Source organism: Megalobrama amblycephala, linkage group LG3 (assembly GCF_018812025.1).
Source record: "Megalobrama amblycephala isolate DHTTF-2021 linkage group LG3, ASM1881202v1, whole genome shotgun sequence".
Lineage (NCBI taxonomy): Eukaryota > Metazoa > Chordata > Actinopteri > Cypriniformes > Xenocyprididae > Megalobrama > Megalobrama amblycephala.
In genome coordinates, this window is record NC_063046.1 from 43,919,848 (window position 1) to 43,944,980 (window position 25,133).

At 36.9% G+C, this 25,133-nt stretch overlaps 1 protein-coding gene across 1 annotated transcript in view; it reads left to right on the plus strand.

Moving 5' to 3' along the window:
• Positions 1 to 25,133, plus strand: part of col4a6 (collagen, type IV, alpha 6) — a 101,770-nt gene that overhangs the window by 31,999 nt on the left and 44,638 nt on the right. Inside the window, exon 4 of the mRNA XM_048185613.1 lies at positions 22,230 to 22,307. Within this exon, the coding sequence (XP_048041570.1) occupies positions 22,230 to 22,307 (78 nt within the window). The remainder of the gene's footprint in view (positions 1 to 22,229; positions 22,308 to 25,133) is intronic.

Sequence of the window (25,133 nt, forward strand, 5' to 3'; positions counted from 1 at the left end):
CGCCTCAGTCTAAGTCCCAGTCCAGTAGCTGCCTTGTGAACCATCCTTCTGAGCTCTCTAGTCCTCGGACCTGGTATCTTCCACCTGCCAGGCATTGTTCTCTCCATCTACAGCCTGGGGTGCTTCCAGATCTGAGGTCGAGCTACTGATCTCTGCGGACCTTCGCCTGTGACTGCTACTTGTTTTACCGTTGTAACATCCAGCTGCGAGCGGCCCTTTGTGATGGCGCTTTGTTTGGACTGAGCAATAAACCTGCACTCTCGCCTCTGGGTCTTCTGCCGCACATATCAGATAATGGATGTATTCGCTCAATAAATGCAATCGCTCCATCATGAGACAGGCTCCATCAAGTGTGTGCAAAAAAACAACAACAACATTTGAGATGTTTTTCGTTGAGTTGATCAGCTAGTCTTCAGCAAGTACCGCCATACAATCAGATAACTCAAATACCTGTCATTTTCTTCTTAAGAAAATGTCTGAGAGATTTTTTTTTTGAAGAATTACACTTAGGAACATTCTTTCAAACTTAGAATTTGTCACTGTCTTCTTTCTTAAGTAGAATTCCATGAATCTGCCCCGTAAGTTTCATTTCAGTTAGGATGATGCCATGAATTTCTTCTGGTCTACATGCATGAATGTGAGATGACTTTTCCTGCTTCAGCAGATCTAATGGAACAATAGATCTGAATTTGCTGAAGAGCTTCAAAAGGGCTGCTTTACATGTTCAAATGGAGTGGGTGTGTAAAGAAATGGCTGATTCTTGTGTTTCTAGGAGTGGCATCCTTCATATGTATCTGTCCCGGATGTAGGATAAAATCACAGCAGGCTGTAGTGGTTCTCTATCTCTGTCCCCTGGGTGGGCTTGCTGTGGCGGGGATAACTGTAATGTTTTTCTGTGGCCACGGAAGGCTTCCAATTATCATTGTAAAGGACCCCACAGAAAGGGGTGTGGGAGGTCTCACTTTGTCTCACGAGCTCCACTCAGCTCCTGCTGTGGGACCATCAACACCCTCGTTCCCTTTCACTGTCCACACCACCAACTGGACTTCAGCATACAGCAAACTTTCCTCTCCCTCTGCTCTTGTTCCTCTCAGATCTATCTCATCTGTTGTTTACACTAGAGGAAAGGAAGATGTTGCTTGATTTATGCTCATATAAAGAACACTGATGTGTTGTGACCTTTTTGACAAAGGAGAAAGACAGGCATTAATTGAATACCTGCCAGTAGAGGAGCTAAATAAAGCCAATCACAAATCACTCTGGTTTTACGAGCTTAGCATCCCAGTGAACCTCCATTGCTAAAAAGGAGCCCTTATTTAAAGCTCCTGCATTCTTTCCCCCTACTTTGTCTCTGACTCCATGTTTATCTCTTTCTTGACAGGTGGGGGTAGTACGTTTCTGTCTATGTCTTTGTTTGTAGATGGGAGTGTTTAGTCTCATATTGAATGGATTCTATTGGTGGGCAGTACAACCTTATATTATGGTTTTAGTCATTTTATATCACTTAGAAAGGGACGGTTCACCCAAAAATTTAAATTCTTTCATTGTTTACTCACCCCTAATGTATGCATGACTTTCTTTTGCAGAACACAAAAGAAGATATTTTGAAGTATATTGGAATTTTGATAACCATGGACTTCCATTGTATGAAAAAACCCCAGACATTTTTAAAAATATCATCTTTTGTGTTCCACAGAAGAAAGAAAGTTGAACCCCAAATTATTTATATATTACCTAACCATGTAGTCATCTAGTGATTTAAATACTGAAAGGTACACTATGAAACTTTTGATGTTCAGAATTAACAAAATTTAAATAATGTATATGTCACTACAAAAAAATATATAATCATGTATTTCGCTCATCTGTGAGTGTCCCATCATATCCATAATAGAGAAAAGTTGCTCCGGCTATTTTGAGACAGAACTTGTAATAAAACGAAAATCAACATTGGCTTGGCTTTTCGGAGATGGCAAGAACTGAGGGATTTGAAATGTTGTAAAAGCGACACAGAGATGGCTCAACAGGTGAGTGAGGTATTTTATCGAACAGATAAATTGCCATATGTAGCTCTCTAACAGAGTTCATTGTGAAGCATTATCTATTTCATTATGGTTGTTGTAGCGCTGTGCTGAAATGTATTGTAGTAGGAAGGACTGTCTATTAATAGATATAGTTACAGTAACGTCTTCAGCTAGTCAGCTTGAGATCCTTTCCATCTAAACTGGTGATATCTGTTAAGTCTAGTAGTGAGCAGAGTCGAAACACAACCAAAACAATGTTCTTCCGCAAAATGATTGAAATTTAATTTTTTAACTGCTAGAGGGCCAAAAGTTATAGTGTACCTTTTAAAACATGAAATCAAATCTCATTTGGAAGTTCAAAAGCATTATGAAGCACTTGCGTTTAAAAGAAACAATTTTTTTTTTTTAATTTCATTTCAATGTTGGCCTCTAAAACTGGAAGGGGTATTTGGAGCCCACCATCAGTGAGACTAAATCTTTTATTTGTCCTGTCACTAGATATTAAGGTAACATCAAAGTAATGTCACAGTGATCTACAAGGAGACCAGGTTGACCATGTTTTCTATCTTAAATGAATTCCTATGGAGTTTTCACCTCAGAGTCTGTCTTACACAAAGCTGTCTGTGTATGAAGAGATTGTGGAATTACAGAGCAATGTCTTTCTTGTCTCTCTATCTTATGTTTTTGTCTCTTCTGACTTTGTTCTTCTGTCTTGTCATCAGAGACATATTACCATTGTGGACCTTAATCTCATTGACTGAGACAAGGGATTTTTCATCCCTGTAGATCTCTCTGTCTCTCTCTCTTTCTCACATGCATACTGTACACACACACACACACACACACACACACACACACACACACACACACACACACACACACACAGGCATGCAGATAATCTACCCTTATTTACCCTCCAGGTTGGCGAACTAATTGAACTTAACTTTTTTGGGAATCAAATACCAGCAGGCTGGGCAAATTTGCCTTGCTAATGTATCTAACACCTATCAAGACACCTATCTGCCCACCTTACTTTAATTGCCTGCGCCTTATCAGATAGATCATATCAATGTCTTATTCTCTAAACTCACTTCAAAGCATGTGGGGGTGAATGTAATTTGCAAAATATTGGTTCCTGTTGTTAGGCTTATCTTTTCTTTGAAATAACAGTAAAGATAATCAGCAAAGTTTAGGGTGATAAAGAAACACTGCCAAAAATGGGTGGGACAGTTGGGGTGAGTAATAAAAACTATTTTTTGGAAACGTTATTTGTGTGGGATTAATGGACCCAAATATCAAGAGTAAGCACATTAAAGGTGCCATAGAACTTCTTTTTAAAAGATGTAATATAAGTCTAAGGTGTCCCCTGAATGTGTCTGTGAAGTTTCAACTCAAAATACCCCATAGATTTTTTTTAATTCATTTTTTTAACAGCCTATTTTGGGGCATCATTAACTATGCACCGATATATAGGTTGCGGCCCCTTTAATTCTCGTGCTCCCCCTCCCCCGGAACTTGCGCTTGCCTTGAACAGCATAAACACAGTTTACACAGCTAATATAACCCTCAAAATGGATCTTTACAAGATGTTCGTCATGCATGCTGCTTGCATACATCGGATCATGTAAGTATAGTTTGAGGCTATGCTGTGTGGCTAAAGCTAACATTACACACTGTTGGAGAGATTTATAAAGAATGAAGTTGTGTTTATGAATTATACAGACTGCAAGTGTTTAAAAATGAAAATAGCAACGACTCTTGTCTCCGTGAATACAGTAATAAACGATGGTAACTTTAACCACATTTAACAGTACATTAGCAACATGCTAACGAAACATTTAGAAAGACAGTTTACAAATATCACTAAAAATATCATGCTATCATGGATCATGTCAGTTATTATTGCTCCATCTGCCATTTTTCGCTATTGTTCTTGCTTGCTTACCTAGTCTGATGATTCAGCTGTGCAGATCCAGACATTCTGCCCTTGTGTAATGCCTCGATCATGAGCTGGCATATGCAAATATTGGGTCATACACACCGACTGTTTTTCAGAGGTCTTTTAAACAAATGAGATTTATATAAGAAGGAGGAAACAATGGAGTTTGAAACTCAGTGTATGTCTTTTCTATGTACTGAACTCTTGTTATTCAACTATGCCAAGGTAAATTCAATTTTTAATTCTATGGCACCTTTAAGGGCCAAGTACAGGTGTGTAACGTGGGAATAGGACAAATAGGTGTAAAGGTTATTGACAGTCATAAAAGTCACAGAGGTTGATTGACAACTTGGGGTGAGAGCACTTAGTTTTCTCCACTGAGAAACTGTGACCTTCAACCTTTCCCTTTTTCCCTTGAAAATCTTTTCAGGAATTCTTGTAGTTGTGACCATTGCCGCAATCTATGCAGCTGTTGCACAGCAATGCACAGTTGTATGCAAACTTTACTCATTCATACCTCCTTTGGTTTATCTCTCCATCCTAACTGCCTGCCGGGGTGGCCAAGACTGGAGGGCAGGAATGAGAGTGAAAAGGTGACTTACACTGACACCTTGGAAAATAAAATATGCCAACCAACATAGCACCTTTTTGTACTACCATTTCATTGGCTTTTCTTTACTTATAAGGGTACTTCATTTGAATCTTTTGCTAAATTCTGAAGTTATTGTCTTAAGACTTTCAAGCAAGTGACTGTCCACATAGCAAGAAATGCATGGTTTGCATCACTTGGAAGTAATTAATACAGTAAGTAACACTTATACTTTTATGCTGAACATATCCTGTTAAATTTAGGAAAAAAAGAATCCAACAATGGTTGCCAGAATTTCCGATTATTTAGAGTGATATCCGCCGATACCGATACCGATACCGATAGTTTGGGGGTTCTGCCTTTTATACCTTTTTTTAAATTAATGATAATTTCATTATAATTAATAATTAATCATTATATTTATAATTATTATATTTTGAAAGAAATGCAAATAAAAACTTTATTCTCTCTATTTCATCAACTTGTTTCAGAGTAACTGGTATCAGTTATAAACCCAATAACACATTACTCAAATTAATATTAACACACATTAACTAAATTCTGAAGATTAAATTAATATTTATATTAGATTAAATTTTATTTATAATATAAAAAGTTATTTAAAATAATTTTTTGAATGTTATTAATTCATATAATTACTATATTGAACTTTTTTTTTTTTAGCATTTTCTTTACACAAAGCTCAAATGCAGTGCATTTTCCTGCCCTCTTTTGATTGACAGGATATATTGGCCCTAACTTTCGGCTGTTATTAAACTATTAATATTAAACTATTAAACTATCTGCCGATTGTGTGGAAATTTGCTTTTATCGGCTGATACTGAATATTGGCCGATATATCAGTGCATCTCTAATTTCAGGTATTTAATTATATATACAATATTTGATTTGTAAAGTGGTTGCATCTTATCAGATGTGCCAGTGGTCCGTAGCATCAGGCAGAGGTCTGGCCTAAAGCCACGTACTTGTGGGTTGAAGCAGTGGCTGTATATTTTGTGGATTGATTGGGTGGATAGAGCAGGTAAAGTTGCACAATTGAGCATCTTCATTTAGCACCTGCATGGTCTTGTTATTAAAAAAATAAAAAACTGACATTGGGTGCGTCCTGTTTCACAGCTGACCCCCCCCTCGCACCCCAACCAGTGTTAGGACAAGTTACACTATTCAGTGCCAATCAGCCTGACATCAGAGTAAGTGATAACAATCAGTGGCTTCCAGCTGCAGACCAACGACAGACGTGTCTGGTCACATCCGTTCCTAATCACATCCCTATTTTACCCACTCCCTTTATTATTTTCTCTTAAATGCCATTTGAACAGATTAGTAAGGGTTTTAAATGTGCATGCTGTTTCTTGGGTCATGATAAAGGCACCTGTTGATGTTTTTCGCAAGGGAATTATCTGAGGTGAAGTGGTCAGTTCAGGTCACTGATGTTGGATGTTGACAGGTTCAGATGTTGGTTTCTGCCTCTCCTAATGGAAACAGACGTAACATTCATAAATTTCCTCAAAAATAACCAGAAGGCTTTTGTTCTGGTCATTGCTCTTAGTAGACATTAATGTCAGTAATTATATGTTTTTCCTGTAGCCTTTCCAGATGTTATTCCAAACAACAGTGAAAAGATCTTTAATAAAAAGCAGGATGCATCGAGTACAGTACCTGCACTACCCCTGTTAACACCTGGTTCACTTCCTGAATCCCATCATCCATCTCAGTGATCTTCATCAACCCTGTTTACAAGAGGCTTTGATTCCTGACCTCTGACTTCTGACAGACTGACACATCTGGTCAGGTTTAGATGAGAACTTAGAGCGATATGAATTGTGCTGTTCTCAGGCAAGACGCACAGATATATGACCATACACACACAGACACAGTGATTAAAGTGGTGCTAAAGCATTTCTAAACCAACCGCACCTGTCAGTTGATAGTCTGCAGTGGGACAAAGAAGAAAAACAAGAAAAAAGTAATCACAGAATAGCTTTCATCTTTGCTTTTCAAGGTTTTGTTTGACCCCCTCAGGCCACACTCAATGTTATCTTGTCTTTTGTGTGGAGCAGTGAGTTATGAATTTTCTCTTTTCCTTGCTTTTACATTCCCACTCTTTCTCTCTCTCCTTGTGTAGTAGGATTAGATATGTATCCCGGCTGGAAAACAGGCAGGAATTCAGCCATTTGTAATCCTTTCTTCACCTCTTTTATAAAAATTAAGCTTCTCTGTCATATTTGCTAGGCCCTGGTTCTTTTGAATGAATGCTTTTTTAACTTAAACTTGTTTTGCAAAGAAAAAATAGAGGAAGGTCAACTTCAGAAACAGCTTCTGTTGAGCTCTTTTTTCTTCCTTATCTTTTTCTTTTCTCTCGCCGTCCACCTTCACTCCTTTTTCTTTTTCTTCAGCACCCCGCCCCTCTCTATTCACAGCCGTGGGCGTCTTTTACTAGCTGCCTTCAAAGGCAGACTGGCTTAATGGTGTGTAGGTAAGTCTGTTGTCTGCCATTCACCCTGCCCATGACAAAAAAGGAAAAACGAAGTTGGTGTCCTAACAAAGGGAGATATTTTAACCAGATCATGGCCCCACTGCAGGAATCTGTGAAAGGGGTCATTGTTTTGAAGGAGACAGAGGGACACGGGGGAAGGGAGGGAAATTTTTCTTCTTTTCACTTATCTTTCTCTTTTTGAAGAACTAGTAAGGTTAATAAAAATTAGTCCTGCTAGTTTAGCACCTCCTGTCAAGGTAGTTGCATCCTCCGTCACCCTTCCTGTGTGTGGGTTTACTAGACTTAGGAGACTATATTGAAGTGAGCTAAATCTGAATTTTGGACTTTGTAAAGATAAAAAATATAATGTAAATTAATTTTTTTTTGTTCTAAAAAGTTTTTAATAAGGTTCCATTTAGTTAACTACATTAGTTAATGAACTAACAATGAAAAATACTTCTAAAGCATTAATTAATCTTAGTTAATGTTAGTTTCAACATTTACTAATACATTATTAAAATCAAGTTGTATCTGTTTTTTTTCAGGTTTTATGTCCTTATTTTAAGGTTACCAAGTTTACCAAGTTTTATTTTAGGTTAGGGTTAGTTTGTAGTTAGTATACTATTATTAACTGTACACAAAAAAAAAAGGGCACAATGTACTGTATAAATATGAAGGAATTTTCACAGGTATTTTTCACATTTTTTAATGTATTTTTGAATTATGCATTGTATTGTGTTGTGTTTTAGTGTTAATGGAAATTTCTGTAAAATTACTGGATAATATCCAGTACATTTTCCGTTGTTTTTTGTTGTTGTTGTTGTTGTTTTACAGTGTAACTATAATTAGCTGTAAAAACAAAGGACATACCATAGACTTACAAAGTAAATGTATGTGTGTCAGAGGCTGGAATTTCTCTTGTATTTGTGAACACATTAAGAACTTTATCCTTTTTTTTCCTTTTTTTTTTTCTTGCTCTATACCATCCCCAACAGGCGAAGGCAAGAATTACTAATTCAAACATGACTAGACACACACAGAGCACATAAAACATATTAATGTGCTTGTATGTGATGTCTGGTATCACTCCCTGTATTGTCTAAATCAATTTAAGCTATTTGGAGCTCTGTGACTCACAGGAAGTTCAAAGCTCTCCGGGACTGCTGAATCAGCCCAGACATGACAACTGAGAATCTGGATGGAGGGTATTGGTGTTTGTTTCCCTATTATGCCAGCTCTATGTTTGCATTAACTAGGAGATGAGGAATTCAATGTTTGCAGCAGACACACACATGTATATGTGTTTTACGGGGACCATCCATAGGTGTAATGGTTTTTATACTGTACAAACTGTATCTCATTACACTAATCCTACCCCTAAACTTGCCCATCACAAAAAACATTTGGCATTTTAAAACACAATGTTTAGTATGTTTTTTTAAGCTATTTGGTTTACGAGGACACAGAAACTGTCCTCATAAACCATGTTTACATTGTAATATCCATGTCATAATACACATTTGTGTCCTCATAAACCATATATACAAGAAAACACACACACACACACATATTGGGTTTTCATGTTATATAGGGACCCTAACACTAACATTTTTACACTGTACAAACTGTATATTCTATCCCCTAACCAAAACTTTATGTATTTTTACTAAAAAACTTAACTTATATTTATAAGCTGTTTGTCCCCAAAAAGACAAGGATTTCGGATTATTACCATCTTATGGGAACATTTTGTTCCTATAACGTATAGGGTATACCTGAACCACACACAAACACACACATGGTCTTGCATATCAGTACAGTATAGAGTATATGCGCACACTGACATGCCATCTTAGACATGCATTTCTCCCTCATTCATTTACTCTGAGCCTGACCGTTCAGGTGATCCTTCCTGGTAATGCTGCCAAAAAAAAGATCCCACTATTGTGAGACATCCTTTTTTTTCTATAAATAGCAGAGCTGGCAGAGTGTAGATGCACTGAAAGAGGAGAACAGACATACTTGCTTTGTTCCAAAACCTTGTGATGTATATGGAGACAGCATTTGAAATGCAGTTCTGAGGCAGTATTGCATGTATTTTACAAAATGCATTGTGATGAGCTTAGTGAAACAATAAATCCAAGGTGGCGAATTTTATTATTTTAAATAAGAGTACTCATTAATTATTTGATTCAAATACACTACCATCTAGTTTAGGGTCAGCAATAATAATAAAAAAAAAAACAACCTTTGAATTCAGCAAGGGTGCATTAAATTGATTAGTAGTGACATTAGACTTTTACACTTTATTTTAAGTGGCCCTAACTACTATGTACTTACATTTAAATTAATCATTTGATACAATGCACTTATTGTGTACATACATGGTTTTACATTGTACTTACATTTTAAAAACACCTGCATGTAATTATATCTGTAATTAATTTCTGTAATTACATTTAGAATTACACTGTTGACCCATCCTTTAACCATTATCCCTACCCTTAAACCTACCCATACCACCAAAGCTTTCCCTAACCTTAGCCGTACCCCACCTCAATAACAGCAAATGTGTTTTGCAATTCAATATGAACCCAATAAGTACATTGTACTTATTTTTTGATGTAATTACTTAGTAGTTAAGGCCACTTAAAATAAAGTGGGACCAAAAAAAAAGTTAATTTGAACTTTCTATTGATCGTGAATCCTGGAAAAAATGTATCACAGTTTCCACAAAAATTTTCATCATTGATAATGAGCACCAGATCAGCATATCAGAATGATTTCTGAAAAATCGCGTGACACATTTGAGTAATGTTTGCGAAAAATTCAGCTATGCCATCACAGGAATAAATTAAATAAATACATTTTAGATATATTCAAATAGAAAACAGTTATTAAATGTAGCCTTGGTGGCATAAGAGACTTCTTTCAAAAACATTAAAAAATCTTACCAACCCTAAATGTTTCAGTGGTAGTGTATATTTCATTCAAAAACTGATTATTTTATTCACTACTGATTTGTGCTATGTGTGCTATGGTGTTAGCGGATCTAAGCTTTTAGCATTAGCAAGCAGTTTTAACATTGTAAGTGATATCATTCTGTGGCCCAATATGGATTTATTTTGTAATTTAGTAAACATCCCCCCCCCCCCTCCTAATGTGGAATTCTTTGCTGAATGGAGAAAGGAAAAGGCTCCTCCTGTTTCTATTGCTTGCTGCTTCCACTTCAAACACCATTATTAGCATCCTAGCACATAGCTTTGGAAATTACAGTCCGGAGGAACAAGGCCTATGCCTCACCTTTCATCAGTGTGATTGCACATAAGTGGGTAATGTTCACACTGGTAGCAGTGGCACCCGCTCTCTGATATGTGCTCTGGATTGACTCTCACTAGAAGCACTCAAAAAAATACAAGTAGTTGCATTGATTAAAGTAACTTTTTAGACATAGATCACAATAATGATAGGCTACATTTTACCTTGAGTTTGTTGTGTCTTGGTCTAGCTATGAAAGAGTCTAGAGATTTGAAGGCTTTTTAGGGGCAGTGAGGAATGATGAGACAACTTCATGCATGCTAAACTTACACTGTCAGCAGTGAGTGAGGAGAAACCTCAGCCTGATCTTGATGTAGTCATCATTCTGGCAGCAGTGCGAAGGTGTGAGAAGGATCTATTCTTGGATCAGCGGGGAAGAATTCTCTCTTTACTGACGGAATGCATGCTCAGCTACCTTTACCCACTGTTGATTTATTACTGTTGGATCAGAGGAGCCATATATCTGTTTGAACTTTTGTAGAAGCCCCCTGAGACCCTCACACACAAGCTCTGAGAGACCTGTTGAAGCAGTGTCCTGAGGTAGGCAGGTGCTGGGGCTTGCCAGAGTAGGGTGTAGAGCTTCTCCCAAACCCTGCATGCCTTCAGTGAGCATGCCCAGACTTCCGTGTATGATGTAATGTGCCTGTGGGCAGCTTTGTCAGTTTCAAATGTCCAAAAAGACTCAGTTGATGACATAGTAAATCTCTCTAATAATGGGAGCCATGTTTTGTCATGTACCTGCCTCTATATAATATCCACAACAAGTTAATGATAAAATTAATTGATACACGTGACATGTATGATAAACAGTATGTGAAAAAATAACATGGAGATGTGATGTTTTAAGTACTGCTGTTTTAAGTTTTGCTATATATTTTTAAGAATTTTTGTAGCACTTGTAGTTTATTTGTGATATCTTTTAAAGGATTAGTCCACTTTTAAATAAACTTTTCCTGATAATTTACTCACCCCCATGTCATCCAAGATGTCCATGTCTTTCTTTCTTCAGTCGAAAAGAAATTAAATTTTTTGATGAAAACATTCCAGGATTATTCTCCTTATAGTAGACTTCAATGGGCACCAAACAGTTGAAGGTCAAAATTAGTTTCAGTGCAGCTTCAAAGTGTTCTACGCGATCCCAGATGAGAAATAAGGGTCTTATCTAGTGAAACCATCACTCATTTTCTGAAAAAAATTGAAAATTATAAAAGTTTTAACCATAAATGCTCATCTTGAACTAGCTCTCTTCTTCTTCTCTATTAGAATTTCGGCAGTGTAGACACTGCAAAGTTTATTACTTCCCTCCACAGGTTACAGTTTGAACTAATTTTTATATGCAATATGCTAGTTCAATAGTATATAACAATTAGTTCAAACTTTGGCCTGTGGAGGGCAGTATTACGCTTAGCAGTGTCTACACTGCTGGAATTCAAATAGAGGAGAAGAAGAAGATAGCTAGTTCAAGATGAGCATTTAAAGTTAAAACTTAATAATAATTTTCATTTTTTTCAGAAAATGAGCGATGGTTTCAGTAGATAAGACCCTTATTTCTCATCTGGGATCGTGTTGAACAATTTGAAGCTGCAGTGAAACTAATTTTGACCTTCAACTGTTTGGTGCCCATTGAAGTCCACTATAAGGAGAAAAATCCTGGAATGTTTTAATCAAAAACTTTAATTTCTTTTCAACTGAAGGAAGAAAGACATGGACATCTTGGATGACATGGGAGTGAGTAAATTATCAGGAAAAGTTTATTTAAAAGTGGTCTAATCCTTTAAGTTATTTATAGCTATTTATTTAGTTGTATTTTTTAAATTATTAATTCGAATTAAACAAGGATTCCTAAATTATACGACAATGCCTAAAAGTCGTTTAGGAAAAGTAACAACTAGCTGATTTGCACATGATAGAAATTCTTTATCTCAATACCTCTGTCACATGAGGTGGCTGTAGAGAAGTAATGAACATCTTTAATAAATCCAACAGGGAATAAACAAACACAACCACATTAAACTACGACAATACCAGACAATTAAACACATGAAACTGAGGGCTTATGCTGCCTTCACGTGCTCTCGGAATTATCATAAATATGAGTTTCATAGGTAAAAACTTTGAATTTTGAATGCAGTAAGCTTGTAATTACGACTTCAGAAGTGGGAATTATCAAATTTCCTATAGCATGTGAAGGCAGCATAAATACACAAAGGATGATTGACTAAAACAGAACAGGTGTAGAGCAAATTAATAACCAAGGAAACTAACTGAAGTAAGGCAGGTAAAAGAGGAATGAAACACAGAAAACCAAAACAAAACTGACTACACATTGCCACCATAAAGCATAAATGAGATATGTTATTTAAAAAGTAAAATATTAGTTGTATTTTTGTGTTACCTTTATGCAGATTTAAATATAATTGTTTGACTAATCGTGTATAAGAAAAGCCTTAAAATATATATACTAGGGATGCACCGAATATTCGGCCACCGAAAATTTTATCACAGAAACAATACGGCCGAAATGTTGTGATGACGCAAACAGAAATCGCGAGATCAGCACCTCTGATGCATCTGTAGCGGACGTTATTCCTTTAATCGCAGCACTAAAGCGTCTCCTAAGCAAAGTGGTTGAGACGGACCACGGAGTGAAAACAATGAAAAGTACACTCTTAGAGTCTGTCAGCACACGTTTCACTGAGATCTATTTGGATCCTCTGCACTTCATCGCGACTGTACTTGATCCGCGCTATAAAGACCATTACTTTGATGCGGAAATAAAGCAGCGCGCACAAGAAATGATCCAGGCCGCGATGACTTGGGTAAAGTTGGTTTTATATTCGCACATTCGGACATCTGTATTCAATAGCCTTGTTAATCACACTACATTGGACATTCAGTGGACATTCACAAGTAAATATGCCATTAAAACAATACTTGCCTATTTTGATCGACTGTGAAAAATGTTGTAAGTTGACAATCGTTGGTTGTCAAGTCGCTACTTAAAATTCGCAAACATTAATTTATTGCACATGTATTGGAAAGTCTGAATTTATCAGAAGTCTGAATGTGCGAATATAAAACCAACTTTACCGAAGTGCCGCGATGGATGCGGAGAACCCGCGTGGAGACAGAGACGGAGCAGCGCCCAGCGCAGAAGAACGAGTAGTTTGAATTTTATTTTATAGGCTACTGTGCATTGTTGCAATGTGCTAAATAAATATTTGCATAATTTGTAATTGATTTATTCTTTGAAACTTTAATATTAATTTATGCAATTGCAATGCCTTGATTTTAGTAAAGTTAGTACACAGTCATAGCCATAAATGCAGTGGTACTAATAATTGGCATAATTTCTTTCGGTGTTTCGGTTTTCGGCCTTGGTTTCCTCTTTTTCGGTTTTCGGTTTCGGCCAAGAATTTTCATTTCGGTGCATCCCTAATATATACTGTATATAGTGAGATTTGTGATTTCCAGGTGTCAGGAAGCCATTGACAAGCATAAACAAGCAATTATGTGTAGTTAAAGTATTTTGTCCTCCAGGTCATTCTGCAGTTTGAAGCATGTTGTGTAAGTTCAGATTTTTGTTTTACTTGGATGACATCGAACATGTGTAGGTCAGGATGTGTCAGTGGGGGGCCCGGCTTTTTAAGAGACCATAAAAACCAAATGTATATGCAGTTGATAGAAAAGGAAAAGGGAGTTGTTTGGCCTGAAGTAAACTGTGAAGTACTGTGAGTTTAAACACAGCTGTGAGAATAGGCACATATGACCAGCAGACCCTAATAAAGGAGTGTAGTAGCGCAGCCTGTTTGGAAACTGTTATGTAGGGGGTCTGTTTGAAAACTGTGGAAACAAAGATAAAAGGTGAAGGATAAAATAAAGGAACTCAAAAGCTTATGCATGCAAGGATGTCTGTGCACTGTCTTCATGTTCATCCGGGTAACTGCAAAACTTGTAAACGAGATATTTCCTGTGGGATATTAGGACGACATTCTGCAGCTGGATTTGTGATGTTGATATTTGCAGTTTAATATTTTATTGATGTGAATCTGGTCTTTTCAAGATGTTGATTAGATGTTTGTACACAATTTTTTTTTTTTTTCATAATGGACCACAATGCCAAACAAAGTTCCAGCTTACACTCTTTCACAAGCAACTCATCTGCTACAACATAAATATAATGTATGTAAATATGTAAATATATTTATCATATATATATAAACAAACAAATTGTAACATTGTGTTTATCACATAAATAATTTTATTTTATTTTATTTTATTTTATTTTATTTTATTTTATTTTATTTTATTTTATTTTATTTTATTTTATTTTATTTTATTTTATTTTATTTTATTTTATTTTATTTTATTTTATTTTATTTTATTTTTCACATAATTTATTCCTGTGATGGCAAAGCAACATTTTCAGCAGCCACTCAAATGTGTCACATGATTCTTCAGAAATCATTCTAATATGGTTATTTGGTGCTCAAAAAACATTTCTTATTATTACTGAAGTTGAAGCTGTTATGCTGTTTAATATTTTTGTAGAAACTGTGATACATTTTTCTTTCAGGTTTGATGAATAGAAAGAACAGCATAAGTACAGCTTTTATTTAAAAAAAATATGTATTTTTTATAACAATGTTAGTCTTTATTGTCAACTTTGCACATCGTTGCTAAATAGTATAATAATAATAGTAATTATTATTATTATTATTATTAAAGGTCCCGTTTTTCGTGGTTTTTTGAAGCTTTGATTGTGTTTATAGTGTGCAATATAATATGTGTTCATGTTTTGCGTGTAAAAAAACACAGTATTTTTCACATAATTTACTTATCTGTATACCGCTGTTTCCACTGTCATAAAAACGGGCTGATGACTTCCTTGTTCTATGAAGTCCCTCCTTCAGAAATACGTAACGAGTTCTGATTGTGCCAGCGGTTCCTGTGTTGTGATTCGACAGCAGTTTAGCAAACCTTGCCCGGAAAGGTCACGCCTCTTACCATAACGTGGAGATGCACGCGCTCAGTGTTATTATAAACATGTCTTTAATTTTACCCTATCAATTTGAGCCGGAATCAGACCCGGTGATTGGACTGCGGGATGAAAATAACAGCGTTTCGACGACATGGCGACAAACACACTCTACAAACGCAACTCTTGTGTATTCCTGTGGGCGGAGGTTAGTCAAAAAACTGTTTTAGTGACGTCATTAAAGAAGGAAGTAGAGGGATGTAGTCCAAACTGGCCGTTCGATGTAGGCGACTTCTGTTAAATAAAATATCTCGCTTGGCATTGAACTTTGAGCTTTAAAATTTTACAGATTTTATTTATACTCTAACAACAACATTACACACTAACTAAAGTTTGAAACATGGGATCACGAAGAACGGGACCTTTAAATCTTACTGAACATTTAAATGTAGTGCACATGATATATAAAGATTAGAATTTAAAACAGAAATTACTCATATACATCAAAAGAATATTTCAATGTAGAAGAAAAATATTTAGGAGAATTAAATGTTCTTCATTATAAAACATACTTTTGGTTCTAATCTGATTGGATAAACCCACTTCTGTGGGTTCCTATTAACCCTGGAAAAATCACTTTTGTGCACACCCTAAATTGACTTAATTAAATTTATACATATTTTGAAGATTTATCTTGAATATTATTAGAGGGAAAAAAGCATTCAATGTGTTGGAATTTGGAAGTTTAACAGGAACAAAATGAAAATAATGTGTATTTTTGTAAAGGCAGGTAAGGACAGACAGGTAAAGCATTTGTACATCAGCTTCATGTGTTTTTTGTTTGCTCTATTCGGGCTGTGCCATCTGTCAGAGGAGCTTATCAGTCACTGGAGAGCAGAACTTACGTCCTTTCCCTTTTTCTATTGTGTTTTTGGTCTTGTTTTCTGTTCTGTCATGCTATGATATGGATGGATTGATTGATGACAGCTGACGATGGAGGGAATGTGAGCAAACATCTCTAAAGCGTGAGGAAACGAGAGTGTGTGTGTGGCCTCTGTGTTTATCAAGTGTACATGTATGCATGTGCCAGTAAATCTTAAGCCTTTTGTGGTCTTTGTGCGTGAAGTTGTTACCCAAGGATGACCAAACATCAGCCATAGCAGTCCCAATTTCACAAGCCAGATTTACAGTCAAGATGATTTTTATAGGGCCTTATATAATGTTTACTTTTTTTCTCCAAAATCAGTTTTCTTTTCTTTTTTTAAATTCCTTTTTTTTTCTTCATTTAAATTTTTCTGGACTCTGATTTAATGTTATATTAAATGTTAGTAATCAAAAGGCATGTCTAATCAAGAAAATATTAAAAGCTTAAAAAAAGGACCCTATATGAAATACTTGTTTTAATTTTTCAACAAATACTATTTATTTATTTATTTATTTACAATAATCGGCCCCTATATTTATTTTTTTTCCAGGAATTCTGTCGTGTGTTAATATTTCTCTGGTTTTATGAACCTGCTCTGCATCGTCGACGGCCCCAGATTATTGTTGCTCAACATTCACTGCATGTTAAATCATCACACTCTTACTTGATTGGGACAAACTGAGTATCATTAGAAATATTTAAGAATCCAGCTTAGATATTTGACCACTGTTTATGATAAAACTTTAATCCATGACAGCAATTTCTTAATTTATGTCAGGAGTGCAAAATAATCAGTCGGTAATTTATGATATTTTGAATAGAATAAAAACACGCACTGATATTAAGTTGTGTCCGCTACGGTTTATTTGTGTTCACACAGCTGCACTGAACAGCGTCCGTTAGGGCCGTTAGTCCAAAAGTGTGCTTATTTGGAGAAATATTGATTCATTCTCACATTTGCAAAAATATTTCATCGTACAGAATATAATTTCTATTCATTTCCCACTGAATTATACAACCTGAAGAGCTGAAACAGTGTACAGAGCACTGTCTGTCTCTCCTGTTCCTGATTTGCTTGAGTTATGACCTCAGCGACTGCTCATTCGGTCTAGAGCTGTCAATTATATTACGTATCCATAATTTATGCCCTTCTGGATTACAATGTTCTGTACATTTCCTCATTCTGAGCTCTGTGAAAAACAAACCCAAAGAAACATTTATACATGTGAAACAAGACGCTAATAAACTCACGGTTACAGTAGTATATGATTTGTATGTGATTTTCATGCGATTTGGGGTATTTTCATATCAATAAAGGATGTTTACATTATAAATGCTAAGCAGGTGTAGCGATTAGCTGCTTATTAAAGGCTATGCATAACATTTCAACAGCATTATATGACTAAAATCCACATTAGATAGCAATCAGAAGTTATTACAAACACTTCGTGGTGGTTTAAAGTGAGTTTTGAGTAAAAGTGTAATATTAATCCTTTAAATTGTGTTATGTAGCTTGATGCTAATTGTAGCTCTAATGCAACTGTTGTGCCAGGAGCTATTCTATTTCATAATCAAATTTGTTAAAAGAATTCACATAAGGTCCCAAGAATATGCTTTTTTGTTTTCTATAAAGACTTCAGATAAAAGGTGGATAAATGTATAGTGGGATCAAAGTGGTCTAGATGGGCAAGCCATGTAATGCCAGAATTAATGTAATTCTACAGAGCATTTACTACACAGGGCACAGCAGACAGGCAACAGCAGTCTCTTGTAATGTTTTTGCAGGCATGTTAAATTGAAGTGTTCCTGACGCACATACAACATTCCTTACGATACTGACGATACTACCGTTTAAAAAATACAATGGCATCGGCAGTATTTTGAAGCTTTAGTATCGCGATACTACCGTATGACCGGTACACTGTGCACCGAGACACACGTCCTCTTCCAGGGAGATTTGTAACATCTTTAGTTGATTGGAACTTCTTAATTATTGGCCTGATGGTGGAAATGGGTATTTTCAATGCGTTAGCTTTTTTCTTACAGCCACTTTCTATTTTATGAAGCTCAGCAGTCTTTTGCTGCATATCAGAACTATAATCTTTTGGTTTTACTCATTGTGATGAATGATTAAGGGAATATGGCCTTTGTGTTTACACATATTTGTACTCCTGTGGAACAGGAAGTCATTGCTGGACAATTTCCAATCATTGTATTAGTCACTCTGGTGTGCTAAATTTTTTTAATATGAATGGGAATATACTTCAGGGATATTTTACTCTTAAGAATTACTAGGGGTGCAAATAATTGTGGCCAAAATGTATTGGAACACACTTTCAATTGACCCTTCGCAAAGACCCGCCCCCCTTAGTTATTGTTGCTTTGTCCGACAAGCCATGGCGCTGTCACGCCACACGCAGTGAAAAATACATCGCAGAGCAAAGAGGATACGGACAACACGTCGACAGACAAGACAAAGCAGGTTACTTATGATATTAAACAAAATCCCAGCTCAAGAGGCTCGTAAATTTTTTCAAATGCGGAAAGACGTCAATACACACAATTTTTCAAGTTTAAGTCCACCGAGATTAATCTTCTAACTAATTAGCGTTCTGATTGGTTAGATCTCTTGTCAATCAAACTCCCGACAAAGGGTCAATTGTTTTACTTTGATGAAAGGTTATGATTTTGTGAATTTTTTGAATGAAAGATCAAAAGGATAAACAATGCAAATTTATTTTCACAGCTGCCTTTGGTCATATTTACTAAGGGTGCCAATATTTGTGGAGGGCACTGTACTGTATGTTTTTTATGTGTCTATTCAGAATAACTTATGTCATTTACTGTATGCCACACTTGCCAAAATGGAGAAGGGGTTAATACAAATTTATTATCAAACTGTGGTATTACTTTGGTAATCAAATGAAGGCATAAAACATTAACAGTTTATTTAATATTTTAATATGTAATCAAATGAAAATTTGATTTTTGGCAGCCAATTATTGCTAATCAAAATGCAAATACCTGAAAGGAGTTTATGAGCGATGCTTTGCATAAAACAGTTGGCTAAAGTTAAGGAGGCATGCACAAACACAAAATAATGAGCACAATCAAACATCAGGTGTGTCAGACTCCTTTCAAAGGTTGCTTTGGAGGAAAACAGTAAGGAGGAACTCAAGACCCCCATTGGTTTCTTTTGAAAAGTGTGTAAATGGATCCTATCCTCTTGCCTGCAGGGTGAGTGTGTGTATGTGTGTGTGTCTGGAAATGTGTGCTCAAAGATTTCTCCTTAAGTTGCACTCTTTGTCCTGCTCCAAATAGCTCGATTCAGTTCCACTGAACAAGCTGCAGAGGAATGTCAAGGTGTGCTATTGAGAGGAGCTTGTTGCTCCTTGTAACGGAGGTTTGCTTAACTTACAGGAGAGGGATGTAAAAGCACATATGTGGCTTGTGTTTTCACTTCTCCACCAGGTGGGTTAAGCAACCTGAAAAGAGGGTGACAAAGGTGGCTGATTTCCACAGGGACAGAGAGAGGGGTGTTGGATTATCCTTCTCTCTTTTCTGTGTTGCCACCTGCTGTCCCCTCTAATCTCCCAAGTGGTATAGGATAATTATATGGCACTTAACTGTGTGCCATATGTGCCAGTGTGCCACTTAAGACCCATAAATCTGCACATATCGCCTGCTTTTGTGTCATTTAATGTTCTGTACCAAACTTAGAGTTTATAATGATACTTCAGTTAGAGGAGAGTTTTTAGATTGTCTCATTAATTAGTTGTTAATATGTTAAACTAATTGTTTCTCTCTCTTTCAGTCTCTACTTCTATCTGAATCCCTCTGTGTGGATTTTCTGTCCTGTTTCTGTCAGAGCAAATTAGTGGTAAACAAGAGATCAGTAGAAGTGAGCCGAGGCCTGTCCAGGGCAGTCCCATCTTTCTAACCTACTTTTAACTGGTTCCCTGTCTTGTATCCCTGTATATTTCCTGCTCTTACCCTTGCTTTCACTCTCTTTATATTCATCCATTATTTGCCTGAGCCAAAACCTTTCTGTCACAGAAAAATGCAGTCACAAGTTGCAGGCTTTGTGGAGTCATGTGACGTTCTGAGTGGAGACAGGTTCCACAGGGGGCCTTACATCAGCTGCACTCATTCAGACAGACGCTGTACACACATATCCTTTGTGATTGGTAAATAAGGTCTTGGTTATCAGTTTAAGACCTTTGAGGTTTTTTTCTAGATGGCTGTCTGAACACCCCTGACCCTTTGGCCAAGTACCCACTGTCCAAAGCATCATGGGGCCCTCATCCCCTCTTGTCTGCACCTTTTCATCCTTTAATCAAAGCGAAATGCTATCCAGTGACCTTTGAACTCCAGCAGGGGCAGGCCGCTTAAAAGACCCTTAAATGTATGCAGCTTTCATTGATCACGTTATTCACATGTCTGCTCAGTGAAGGGGATTGGATTTCACAGATCTTGTCCTACAGGTTAAGAAAGGATGTGTTGTTATGTAGAGCTTGACATTTATGTTTATGTGTGCATATAATGCTTTCTTCTTGTGGCAGATGAAATCATGAGCAAAAATCATAATCCCGAGCCATATCTACAGACAAGCAGCCAGTACAATGGATAGTGATATTAATGTAATACTAAATAACAAAGTTTGGTCTACTCTATCAGTGAGAGATAAGGCATATATATAAATATATATATAGAGCCGACTCACCTCGGTTCTACAACAGATTTTTCAGCATCCCTCCTCCACCCAAACTCGCTCTCGATTATTCCTATCCTAGCCAGGAATGGAGGGGGAGTACTCCGGTTCGAGCCACATTCCCCGGACAGCATGCCAAATATGCATACTCTGTTATTAAAATTATTTGCAAGTGTGAACTCGTGAATAAATGTTTTGTGCTATGATATCTGATCATCTGTAATGGCCCAATGAAAATTATGAATACAATTTTTTCAAAGAAATTAGTACTTTTATTTAGCAAGGATGCGTTAAATTGATCTAAAACAAAAAAAATTCTATCTCAAAAGCTGTTTTTTGCTGAAAATTTAGCATTGCCATCACATACAGGAGTAAATTACATTTTAAATATATATTCAAATAGAAAAGTTATTTTAAATTGTAATAATATTTCACAACATTGCATATTTATAGTCAAATAAATGCAGCCTTGGTCAGTGTAAGAGACTTAATTGCAAAAATATTAAAAATTGTACCGACCATGAACATTTGGACAGTAGCATACATTGAAATGTTAAGAGTCTGTTCAAAATCTGTGTATGTATAATGGGGGGTTTCAGAGAAAAAAAACACCATTGAAAAGAGATAAATGATTGGGAAGGGTGGGACAGGCACGCTGAGGAATGTGATCTCAGCATGGGATGAGGGGACAATAGAGCTCATATGTATCTTTGTGTGTTTGTGTGTGTGTGCGAGCGCTCTATAGTAAGAAGGGTTAGGTTTAGTGGTTGGGATGTATAGGGTAACTAATCGTCTTGGCCAGTATGAATGCAATGACCTCTAGTCCCTGTTTTCCTTTTTTTATTTTTTGTGAAGTAGATGTTTTGGTATGCTGTACCAGAGACTAAAATCTAGAGCAGGGTTTTGTCTTTTATTCCCCTGTGGGATAACATACCACTTTATGCTATCCAGGTGATCTTCACTAGCCTTCAGGGAAGCAAACAGATCAATCCTAGAGTGACAGTTCACAAACTATGCTACAACTTGTTGGTGTTAACCCACATTCACAAACACCTATTAAAAAGTAATAGGTGCTCATATAATTCCACTGCAGTTTTGAAAAAAGAATGTTGATGCTCTTGATGATTCTCTTTAACTTACTTGTCAGCCATTTGAGAGTGTGCCGTTTCATCTGTTTTTTATTGATGTATGATTCTGACAGTAGCACAGGATTTAAACTTGTCCCTCTGTATCTTTGTCTGTGTGCAGGGGTCAAAGCTGCAGGAGCCATGTGCGGGCCGGGACTGTAGAGGACCGTGTCCATGTTTGCCCTTAAAGGGTAGCAGGGTGAGTAATGAGAAACTGTGTTTGCTAATGTTGCGACTGTTCATACTACTTTGCTGACCCCATCCGATACATAAACGTGCAATTTCACTCATACACACACAAACAGATCTCTCACATGTCAGGTAGCCGCATGAATGAACATTAAAGGGTTAGTTCACCCAAAAATGAAAATTCTGTCATTTATTACTTACCCTCACGCCGCTCCACACCCGTAAGACCTTCGTTAATCTTCAGAACACAAATTAAGATATTTTAGTTGAAATCCGATGGCTCTGTGAGGCCTCCATAGGGAGCAATGCCATTTCCTCTCTCAAGATCCATAAAGGTACTAAAAACATATTTAAATCGGTTCATGTGAGTACAGTGGTTCAATATTAATATTATAAAGTGACGAGAATATTTTTGGAGCGCCAAAAAAAACAAAATAACGACTTATTTAGTGATGGCTGATTTCAAAACACTGCTTCTGGAAGCATCGGAGCGTTATGAATCAGCGTGTCGAATCTGCTGTTCGGAGCGCCAAAGTCACGTGATTTCAGCCGTTGGCAGTTTGACACGCGATCTGAATCATGATTCGACACACTGATTCATTTGTGCTCCGATGCTTCATGAGGCAGTGTTTTGAAATCGGCCATCACTAAATAAGTCGTTATTTTGTTTTTTTGGCACTCCAGAAATATTCTCGTCGCTTTATAATATTAATATTGAACCACTGTACTCACATGAACCGATTTACATATGTTTTTAGTACCTTTATGGATCTTGATAGAGGAAGTGTCATTGCTCCCTATGAAGGCGTCATGGAGCTATCGGATTTCAACTAAAATATCTTAATTTGTGTTCTGAAGATTAACGAAGGTCTTACGGGTGTGAAACGGCATGAGGGTAAGTAATAAATGACAGAATTTTCATTTTTGGGTGAACTAACCCTTTAACTGAGAAACGTATCTCTTAGAGCAGGCGTTTTCAACTCTGTCCCTCGAGGTCCGCTGTCCTTTTAGCTTTAGCTCTAACCTTGATCAAACTCACCTGCCTATAACGTTCTAGTAAACCTGAAGACCTTTGCTGTGTTCGAAATCACCTCCTATACCCTCATTCATTATTCTGTACAATACTGCACTAATATAGTCCACTTGAAGGAGTGAATGAAAACGAGTTTTGAATTTTGGATACTGAGAGTACTGGAAGGGCTGCTGCTTTTGCACAGTTTGTGCTTGCCGTTAAATAATCATTTGAAACTTAGCAAACTGGCAGCTCCAGTAGTAAGATGAAAATATTTATCTTGGAAATTATGTATAAACCTTAATTAAACAATTTAATAATCACTTAACAATGAATTTATACCTGTATGATATTACCACGTAGCCACATTGGACCAGCGGTTTGGAAAATGGATGGAAGATTCAGCTGCGGGCGCAATCTGGCGAGACACAGGAATTCATTCGGAGTGCGACTCTCACAGTGCATTATGGGTATTCTCTATCCATTGAGCATACATCAGTTGTACACTCGTTATTGTGGGATTGAATGAGTGTACTTGATATCGTCCACTATGTTTTCGGACATCACTACAAATGGCTGTCCCCTCAAATAGTGCCCTATTTAAGGGTACAGGGGGCGATTTAGGACACAGCCCTTGATTAGCTTGTTCAGGTGTGTTTGATTAGGGTTGGAGCAAAGCTCTGCAGGAAAGTAGACCTTGAGTCTTAGGAATTCATATCTTTATTTTTTTTTTTCAATCACGAATTGCAAACATTATTCTATTTGATTATTATTGCAATCTCATTGACACACTAGATCTAGAAACAGAGTTCAGGAGCAAACATAGAGCCAGTCACACAGTCAAGAGATCTTTGTCTAAACCAAACTGATAACAGGGTACGTTTACATGACAACCATGTACAAAAAGCGTTAAAATAGTTTTTTCTTTACATCGAGTACTGACGACACCATTGTCAAAATGATTCCCCGTTCACACAGATCCGCGAAAACGACTAAAAATGCTGTATTATGCATGCCAGGCCAGTAGGTGGCGATCTCACTTTGTAAAGAAACATTACGCGCAAATAGACTGAACACGTAATGCACATGACCTTAAAGGATTACTCCACTTTTAAATAAACTTTTGCTGATAATTTACTCACCCCTATGTCATCCAAGATGTCCATGTCTTTCTTTCTTCAGTCGAAAAGAAATTAAGGTTTTTGATGTAAACATTGTAGGATTTTTCTCCATATCATTCATTTCAATGGGCACCAAACGGTTGAAGGTCCAAATGGTAGCTTCAGTGCAGCTTCAAAGGGCTTTAAACGACACCAGACGATACCAGACGATGAATAAGGGTCTTATCTAGCGAAACGATTGGTCAATAAAAAAAAAAAAAAAAGTTTAAGTTTTATAAGCACAAATGCTGGCCTTGCTCTTTTCTCCGATGCGCGTTCGTGACGTCACGTAATACGCAATTACGTTGAAAAGGTCACGGTTGACGTAGGCGGAAGTATCGAGTCAGTGTTTACATTACAAATGTGCAGAAGGAGGATCGTATACACATATTCAAATGTCTTTATGTCAGTTTATTGTTTAACCCTTTGAGCGGTACGTTCCCACATATGGGATGTTTATTTCTGTGCCCCTGGGCGTACGGTTCCACATATGGGATTTAGAATGTTCAGCGACGTCACATAACTGCTAGATTCAAACTGTGCTTTCGCGCTCTGGCTGCGAGACGGACACGCGCTCTCTTGTCATCACAGCTATGCAGTGTTTTCAGCCACATAATGTTTCTTTTAAGGTTTCAGACATTTAAATACGCATAAGCACCATTAA